The sequence below is a fragment of the Apium graveolens genome, chromosome 6 (genome assembly GCF_009905375.1).
Source record: "Apium graveolens cultivar Ventura chromosome 6, ASM990537v1, whole genome shotgun sequence".
NCBI classification, from domain to species: domain Eukaryota; kingdom Viridiplantae; phylum Streptophyta; class Magnoliopsida; order Apiales; family Apiaceae; genus Apium; species Apium graveolens.
Window position 1 is genome coordinate 60,597,559 of NC_133652.1, and position 10,515 is coordinate 60,608,073.

The following is a 10,515-nucleotide window of genomic DNA, read 5'->3' on the forward strand; positions in this document are numbered from 1 at the left end:
GATGGTCCATATTTCTGGTATGAACCCTATCCATCCTCGTCGGTCCTCTCAGCCTTTTAGGAACTTCAACTACATATGAGCAAAAATTACTTGCAGGAAAATCAAACAAAGTAGGAATATTATAATAAATTTGATTATATTTATGGGTGTTTTTCTAATATGTCGTATTTCAAAGATTGATCTATAAAGATGTCTTATTTTTAGTTTTTATTTTTTTAATGGGTGTCTTTATAATAAGCAGCCCTTATTTTTAAAATGATAAATATAGATAACGCATACCTTGGATTCTGGACACTCTAAAGGACCTACTGTCATAAAGAATACATTAATTCTCATGGGGGTTGTGTTTTAATAATTATATAAAAACACAAATAACAATTAACAGCATTATAGATTACATATGCTAATTAAATTTATGCAAGAAGTTTTACATCTATCACATAATTAACCATGGTTAACTTCACAATTTCATTAACTTAAATGACATAAATAACCTTATGCCAATTAACCTCAATTATAAGTAATTTACTAAACTGATGCAAATTAATTAATTATGGAAAATATATGAATGTGGGTAGCCTCAAAGTGAGTATTCTTTAAGGGGCCTTAAAGGAATAATTCCTTTATAAATAATCAGTTTATGTAATCATAAATAAAGGAAAGAAGATACCTGCTTCCTCCTCTTCTTCAATGTCCGGAAAAACATTTTCTTCAACAATATTTTCTGTAGCAGTCTTTGTAGTTGCAGTTGTACTTGGAGAAATCTTCGATGTCGCTGCAGCTGCTTCCTTTTGGCGCTTTCGCATAGCCCAAAAAGCCTCCATTGAACCATTTGCTTCAATAGACGGTAGCTGAATCAGAGGTTCTGCAGGTTCCATATGTGATAATGACTGATTTTCCTTCTCAGTAGCATCCTCGGTTCCTTGCTTCTGTGATATAACAGTATTGGCTCGTGACCGTGTTGTTGGTCCACGTCCAATAAGCACCTTGCTTTTCTCAGTTTTCCCTTTCTGAAACATAAATCATGTAAAACTCAACGTTTGTGTATATATGAATTACAAACTATCAACCCCGATGAAACATTTGGGGAAGAATTTAGAAAATGTGAAAATGATAGCTTTATGACATTTATGACATACCTTTTCAGTTCCTGATCCACCATCCTTACTAGCAGCCTTCCTTTGAGTTCCCGATCCACCATCCTCAAGATCCACAGCTGGATCATATTCCTCATCGCTCCCCTCTTGCACATGCTTCTTTTTTTTGGATTTATCTTTTAAGATTGAGTTTCTCACTTCAGAAGAGAGTGTAGGAAGATTGAGGGCAAAAAATACTTCATTGTTCCTCTTTACTGTGACAGCTCTCAGTTTTTCATACTCCGTTAGAGGAGGTGGAGGGGGTAATTTCTGCAATTTCACATAAATTCATGTTAATATAGGTATGACGGAATTACTGGATTAATAAAGGGCTTACATACATGTACTTACATGTACTTAAACAACAATAATCTAACAAGAAAATTATAGGTATTACTGAATTACTGCAATTTCAGATTAGCTAATTACTGGATTAATTATATGCTAACCTCCAGTTCATTTTCTACCATACACTCATCTTCATGAGTATCATGTAAACTCAACTTCCTCCTAACACTTGGAGGAGTTTCACAATCATCACCATCAGTGATTTCCTGCACTCTAGAAAGCCGTGGTGACTTCCGAGTACCCTCTAGGGGAAAGTTCTTTGAGTTCCTCTTCCCAGCCTTATCAACTTGGTTTGCCTTCTTGTTCATCTTCTGTTGCTGTAGTTGATGAGTGGTTACAAACTGCCGCTTGACTTGCTTTTTAGCTATAAAGACATAAAAACAATAATTACGAGTTTGAATAAAATCTAAATGTAGTAACACATATATATTTCTGATGCCCCTACAATTAAGGTATATTTCTGAAATGAAATTAATATATTACCTGCTAAGATATCCTTTCTTGGCCGTATTATTACAAATGGCTGCATCTGCTCCATTGGTTCGATAGTGCTATCAACGACATTGTCAAGATAAAAATCAACATTTTCACCGTCTGCAGCTCCTGCAGTTAATGAACACAAGTCCACATCATTGGCCACCAACTGCCACCCCCCTTGCTTATCACCTTTTCTCATATAAATCCCTCCAATTTCTGAATATTCAAGGTCATCCTTGACATAATCCATCAATACAGGGTACAAAAACCTATCTACTTCGACATTCCTTATAATCAGTTCTTTACCACCGACATACCGTGTAGGCTGAAACTCACCCTGGTGGTACAACCAGAGATTTATGTATGCCATCCTACAAAAAATTGAGAAAGTATAATTAGATGAAATCATTAAAATAATCTGAGACATGGCACTTAAATAAAAAACACTTAAAAATAAACACTTAAAAGAAACATTAAAAGAGCAGTATGCAAGTCAATAAATTTAATAATGCTCTAAATTAAGAAGCGATCGCATAAAGAGCAGGGCAGATTTAAAACTAACTGAACATTATATTAAGAACAAGTTAATTAATTAAAAGAAAATACATTAAAACATGATAAATTAGGCAATTAAGAAGTCACTTCATTAGCAGTTGATACATCAGAAACTAGGCCCTTGATAGTTACATATTTCGAATTACAAATTTAAGTAGTTTCTTCGTTTGTTCTAGCCTTGATGGGGACTTGTCGTGTTGGGACATCATCTCTGCACCAGTTAATATCCGTGTCTGTTTCTAGAGGAACACTAGTGTGTAAATCATGTAAAATTGGATCCTCGACTTCTTCATTTGCATTTTCAGCTTCGACATCGCACCAATCCCTTGGCAATTTCTTTATAACATTATACATCGTCTTTTCAGTAGGATCTTCTACGTAGAAGACTTGCTGGACCTGTGAAGCTAGCACATATGGATCAGACTTCTGACATAATCTGTTAAAATTAACTCGAGTTAACCCATATAGATCTTTCTCTTCCTTATACCAACAACACTTGAACACCACTACAGAAAATTCTCCCCAATAATCAACTTCAAAAATCTCTTCAATTGCTCCGTAGTAATTGACATCGCCGACCAGTGGATTTTGATCTTTTGAACTAGCAAAGCTAGTAGTCAAAGCAGTTAGAAATACCCCACTATTTTGGGTTGTACATTTAGCATCTCGGTACTTTGTATGGAATCGATATCCGTTAAGTACATAACCACTATACTTCTTCGCTGATTGATTAGGGCCCATTGCAAGCACTTCCAATTCCTTTGAAATGTTATCTTTTTTTCCGACCTCCCCCTTCATCTATTTCCAAAAATCTTCAGAATGTTCTCTCTCACGATTGTATCTTTTTGACTTGGCTTGTCCTTCTATTAAGATTCGATGCTCCCTACAACAATTACCTAGTTAAAAATCAAGAAAAAACAGGTTCTAATTCTATAACAGTTAAACACAATTAGTAGCTAGAATCTTACTCGATTAAACTATCAATTTCTTTATTCCCGCAGTTGAACAGAATATAACAATGAATAGCCATCCATTCAACTTCAACTAAATTCACAGCCTTTCCATCTTTATTTCTGTGTGAACCAATAGGAAATTCTACTTTTTCTGAAAAACTTTCAAATTTTGCAGCCTTGGTAATTTTTGATCCTCCATGGCCACCCAAGAATCTTGAACAAAATATCAAGCATTCTTCGGCCAGGTAACCCTCGGCGATACATCCCTCTGGTTTAGATCTATTCCGCACATAAGATTTCAATTTATTTAAATAGCGTTCAATTGGCCACATGCTTCGAACATGGGCCGGTCCACCAAATTCAATTTTTTGGCACAAGTGAATCAAAAGGTGGACCATCACATCAAAAAAAGCCTGAATGAATATAGTCTCAAATTGACAAATAATTTCAATTATTTCTGTTTGCAGCCTCTTAAGATCACTTAAGTCGATGACTTTACTCCAAATACCTCTTAATAAGGCCCCTAATCTGATAAAAGGGACTGCAACCTCCGGTTTCAAAGATTTCTTCACTACAAATTGTAATAAGTAGTGCATGAAAGAGTGAGCATCATGACTCTTATAGCCAGATACCTTTCTCTCCTTCATGTGCACACACCGGCTGATATTAGAGGCACTTCCATATGGCAATTTAGCATTTTTAAGGACAGAGCAGAATAAATCTTTCTCTTCATTTGTCATGTCGAATATCGCAGCCCTTATTTCAAGGTGTTTCCCGTCACTTGATAAAACAGGATGGAGGACCTTTCTGATGCCAAGTTCTTGCAAATCTAGGCGAGCTGCTATATGGTCTTTTGTTTTTCCAGCAATATTGAGCAATGTGCCAAGTACTTTATCACACACATTCTTCTCGATGTGCATAACATCAAGGTTATGTCGAGAAACATTGTGCTTCCAGTAAGGCAGATCAAAGAATATTGATTTTTTCTTGAAAGGCGGATTCGACTTAATCTTATTTTTTGGCGCTTTCTTTTCTTCTCTGGTTTCTTCCCCCCAAAATGATTTACAAATCCTGCCAATAATTCTTCAATGTCTGTTCCAGTTAGAACCTCTGGACAACCTCTCAATTCAATTTGACCATTAAATTTTCTTTTATCAAGCCTCCATGGGTGTTCGGGATGGAGAAATCTCCTATGGTCCATGTAACACATTTTCCGACTATGTTTTAGGTACATAGAGGATGTTTCATAATTGCAAACTGGACAAGCTAGTCTGCCTTTTGTGCTCCATCCAGATAGCATTGCTAGCCCGGTAAAATCACTGATTGTCCAAAGTAAAGAAGCGCGCAAGTTGAAAGTATGGTCAGTAAGGGCATCATAAGTCTCAATGCCTACTTCCCATAGCTCATTCAGTTCAGCAATTAAAGGTTGCATGAAGACATCTATATTATTCTTCGGAGACTCGGGACCAGATATGAGTGTCGAGAGAATTAGATTCTCTTGCTTCATACACAGCCAGGGGGGAAGGTTGTAGTTAACCAAAATAATTGGCCAAGTACTATGACTTATGTTCATAGTACGAAAAGGATTGAAACCATCAGCGGCTAGGCCCAATCTGATGTTTCTGTTCTCGGATGAAAATTGAGGATAACGAGCATCCAACGCCTTCCAAGCCTCTGCATCAGCGGGATGTCAAAGTTTGCCATCCTTTTTTCGACCTTTTGCATGCCATAACATCAGTTCTGATAACTCTTTGCTCATAAACATGCGTTGCAACCTTTTTTTGAGTGGAAAGTAGCGCATCACGTTTGCCGGGACCTTGTGAATTAACTTCTTCTCATTATTGTCCACGGCGCCTTTTTTTTCCACTACGACCCACCTTGAAGCACCGCAAGTTTTACAATTTTCTTCTTTTTCATTTTCAGCCCAAAACAGCATACAATTATTGGGGCAGGCGTGTATCCTTTGATAATCGAGCCCTAAATCTTTAATAACATTCTTTGCCGCATTAAAAGACAAAGGAATGTGTGCTTCTGGAAAAGCATCTTTTATCAGCTCTAATAAATCCCCGAAACCCGACTCCGAAATCCCATGAATGCACTTTAAAGAGTATAGCCTAATGATAAAACTTAAGCGGGAAAATTTTTTGCAGCCCAGATATAAGGGCTGCTTTCCTTCTTCAAGATGGCCATAAAATTTTTTGGCATCATCATTCGGTCCAGTAGTATCATTAGTACGATAAAACATCTCGTCCAAATTATCTCCGAAGGTAAAGGAATCTTCAAAACCCATATTTTCTGCCCGTTCAATATCTATCCTATGATCTTTGCTCGAAACCTCACAAATCCAATTCGCATACAATGGACAAGGGCCATGACAAATAAGATGATCATAAATAAGATCTTGAGTATGCCACTTGCCATTTCTACAATTCTTGCAAGGGCACAACATTTCATCGTCTACGGAAAATTTGGGAAATGCATTTTCTAAAAAATCCTTTATCCCCTTAATGTAAGGTGTACTGTATTTTGGAAGGGTTATCCATTGACTTAGATCATCGTCCATCACTACAGAAAACAGGACAATAATGTTATATTCCTAAAAGAAAACAACGTAGTCGTGAAACCATACACCCATATTGGTTATACGTTCAAACAACACAACGCAGCCGTGAAGCCCTAAGCAGACCGAGGTAATATTTTATGTTCTCCTTTTCATTGGTTGTACATACTAATAACGACACAACCGTGAAACCCTAAACCCATATTAGATATACGTACTAATAACAACGTAGAAGTGAAATCCTAAACCAATATTATAGATTATACGTATTAATAACAACACAGCATAACAACGCAGCCCTGAAATCGTAAATCCATATTAGATTATACGTATCGAACCCATGTTATATAACCATGAATATACATGTGCATACACCCATTTCCATATTATCCCACTCCTCCTACCTACCGAACTGTGACAGTTGATGTTAACAAAAATTTAAATACTCGTAAAGGGTTGAAACTCTCAGGAATAAAGGTCAAATTAACATAAATGTAAATACTCATAAACAATTGCATTATAGAGACAACAGATATCTACTTACACAATCAATTATATCCACTTGACTATGATGATTTACATGTAAGTTATAACTAAAGCCTAACATGAAAATCAACCGGATAAAAAGCAAATATCGAGAAACAAATTTAATACAAAAATCACACTTACAGATCTACAAAAATAAAAAACCCCAATTCCAATTAAAATTACACAAAAACATGCATGTAACATACATATACATGTATAAAATATACAAAAACACGCATGTAACAAATTAGAGAAGAAACTAACAGAAATAGAGGGGGCGAGAGAGAGAGAGAGAGAGATAGAGAGAGAGAGAGAGAGATACACAAAATCAGAGAGAGCGAGAGAGAGAGAGAGAGAGAGAGAGAGAGAGAGAGAGAGAGAGAGAGAGAGAGAGAGAGAGAGAGAGAGAGAGAGAGAGAGATGTAGTACCTTAATGTTGAACCGCAAGCTGATTTGAAACCCCAATTAGAAACCCTAGCTCCAATATGTGACCCGCTTCTCCAAAATATGACCAGCTTCACCAAAATGTTACCCCCAATTAGAAACCCTAGCTCGAGAGAGGAATGAGAGAGAATAGCTACTGGGAGAGAGAGAATGAGAGAGAGAGTGAGAGAATGAGGGAGAATGAAATTAGAGGGAGAAGTTAATTTGTCTGAAATTTTAGCGCTTCTCCAAAAAATTTGAGCCCGCCTGAAAAAGCCCAGCTAATTTCATCTCTTTTTAAAAAAAAATTAAGTTTTAATTGTCTTTAAATTTTGTATTGATAAAAATTTATCAATTTTTAATTAATACAGTTTATAAATTTTTTAAAAAAAATATTTTATCAATCTTAACTAATATTAATATTTTTGCTTAATTATATTATAAAAATTGATTAATTTTCATGTCAAATAATTATATATATTTAATTGTTTGTAAAATGTACTACTTTTTTATCCAATAATACCCTATTGTAACATAAATTGCCACATGTTACTCGTATGTAACACTTTGAAGCTATAGTAACATGTTTTAAAGGCTATGGTAACATCAAAAATACTACGTTGCGGTAGGCTAAGATGAGCATACCTAAGGTAACATAATTTTGTAACATGCATGATTAAACCATTGCGATAGGCCATCTATGGTGTAGTATCAAACTTGGTTCATTTTTGTTTGACCAAGACTTTCATGAGTACTATGAAAATGCTCATATATTGTTAATTATTATACATGTTATTTCGGTGGGCTTGTTGCTCACCCTTGCTTTATTCTTTCATCACACAACAACAGCTAGACAAGATGAACAGGACCAAGCTCCCAATTTACAAGCGGATAGGAAATGTTCCGCAGTTTCGTGTAGGCATTGATGCAGCTGTAGCTGAGGTAGGAATTACCAATAGGCTAGGCTTTCAACTTTTGATATACCGGACTTATATATATTTATGAATTGTAATAATGACAAAGAATATGTAAATTAATTCAGAAACCCTTTTTGAGGTGTAAGGGTTAATAATTGTGGAATAAAATGACTTGTGTTATTTTTGGTATTCACCTCTAAGACTATAACTTGTGGTGTGTGTGTATATTGTGGGGTCACAGTATACAGTAGTTGGTTGTTTATTAAGATTAAGTTTTATTAAGGGAAATAGAACTCGTGACAACCCGGATCCCCGACCCCAGATTTGGAGGTGTTACGAGGACTAGGGGACAATCCAAGGCTATTGAAGGTGCCCCAAAGAGTACTACTGAAGGAGGATCATGAGGCAAAAAAATCAACAACCAATGAGAACAATCAGGGAAAAAGGAGGGCAATGCAAGCTGAGCTCAGGAAACATCCAGTTTGGAAAATTTGAACTTGTGTACCATTTGATTAGAATTGTTATTGGTATGTTGTGACATCCTGACAAGAATTGTGTTTGGTATTTTATGTCTCCTTCAACAGGGTATTTTGTGTTTGGATGTCGTACAATTGTTTAAGTTAATTTGTATGGCCTTCGAACTCGTTGACATTATGGTAATGCTATAATAAGTATGCATTTTACAATGTCATAGTTTTGCCTTTACGCTTTGTTAAATTTAGTAGTTAGATGTACTTTATTATGTACGAACTTTAAACAAACGGTAGAACTAAACCAAATAGGTGACACAAATAAGTGACACAAAAAAATCGAATATTGCATTACAAGCATTCCAAGCATTCCAAGCATTACCATATTAATTAGTCCAACATTGAATTACAAGCACCATCCAAATTGAAAATTACAACAAAAGGAGGATAAATTAACCAACACCTAAATGACAACAAAGATACTAAACCAAACATTTCGAACAATAGACAGAAACAAACATTTCATTGCTTCATTCTTCTTCAGAATCAGATTCAGCCACTGGAAACTCGGTGTTCTCACCCACAGCCTGGAGCACCATATTCATATATCATGCACGAGAAAAACACAAACATTGCAACCACTGTTATCTCTTGCTTCCTCTTTATTGCATTCATCTGGGTTTGATGCTTTTCAATCAAACGATCAATCCTTCGCCCGTACCTGTGGTACGACTCAACAATCCTATCCTGTAGCTCCTCGATGAATGCTACAGCCCGCGGACCAAGTGGTGGGTTAACCCACCTGTGATATCCACACTCCTCTTCTCCACACTCGCGGAGCCTCCTACCAGCATTCTCCCCATACCAACGGGTCTTCACCACACTGAGTTGATTACGATCGCACATGAGATCGAGCAAATCATCAGAAGGAAACATTTTTTCACCCATTTTAAGTTGTGGCCAAGGATGAGCTATGAAATTAGGGTTGGAAGTTAGAGATGAGGAACAAATGGGGGGTTACAACACTTTATAAACACATTATAGGTCCGTTGAAAAATGAAAAGACTGATTTACCACTCAAGAAGTTAACGGAGTTAGGGATAACCCACGATGGTACACAAAATTTAAGTAGTTATGAAATGCAATATAACATGTGCTAGATTATGAAATGCAGTACCATAAGTGGTCTGACACCTAAAGTGCACGTACACAAAGTGCTTTTTACTCTAAAAATTAAGTATTAGTTCAGATTAATAGTATAAAAATTATGCATAGTCGGATATTAATTTTTTTATATATCGGTTTAATAATTTATATTATCGTATTTAATTGGAGACTCATTACATCAACCAATTTCGACTAATTATTTTAAATTTAATATTTTTTTAAACTTGTATCAATATGATAATTTTATTTTAATCATGAATAATTGTATATATTATTTGGTTTTCATTGCTCAAATTATATTTTGATTTTAATTTTATTTAATTTAGATTAATTATTTAATACTTTTTAGAGTCCCGATGAATCTTTTTTACTCGAAATCTTTATACCGAATAACAAATTATCACAATTTCAATAATATATTTTTTGTTAAAATAAATAAGCTCATATTTAAATTAAACTATCATGCTAATTACCCGTTAATCTATTATACTAGAGTTGACGGTGATAATCCAGACTTTTAACTTTTAAGTGAACAAAAGGGCAGCAACCAAAGCCAATGATTTCTCCTGAATTTCAAGTGTGCATCAAAATTATGTACGTTTATATTGAGTTTAGATATTCCGCTACAAATTGAGTTTAATAATTATTATGAATAAAATTTACACAAATCTGTAAATATATAAACTGTTGTGATGCACGAATTCTATTTAATTTACTTTATTATTTTCTAATTAAATTTGAAATAAAGTTTGTAAGACGTGAAATTTGTTCATTTTAAATTTTGAAAGATATAATCGGACAAAAGTTTGATTAAATAATAATAATATATGTCCAACCGGGTAACCGAAAGCCCTAAATCCGGCACGTAATCTGGCGTTGTGCAGCAGAGCGGACAAGAAGACGCTCTTTAACCTTGAAAACCCAGAATCTTCAAAGGGGTTTGTTTGTTTAGGTTTTATCGGTAGGACGATTGTTGAATCT

At 35.3% G+C, this 10,515-nt stretch overlaps 1 protein-coding gene across 1 annotated transcript; it reads right to left on the reverse strand.

Annotated features, from left to right (window-relative positions):
* Nucleotides 1-5,159: 5,159 nt before the first annotated feature.
* On the reverse strand, nt 5,160-6,032 carry LOC141665153 (uncharacterized). Its single transcript, XM_074471136.1, has one exon. It carries the CDS (start codon nt 6,030-6,032, stop codon nt 5,160-5,162), a length of 873 nt encoding a protein of 290 aa, XP_074327237.1.
* Nucleotides 6,033-10,515: the final 4,483 nt, after the last annotated feature.

Bases quoted from the DNA above. Each gene is read 5' to 3' on its own strand.
- LOC141665153 (XM_074471136.1), bottom strand. From the start codon at position 6,032: ATGGACGATGATCTAAGTCAATGGATAACCCTTCCAAAATACAGTACA.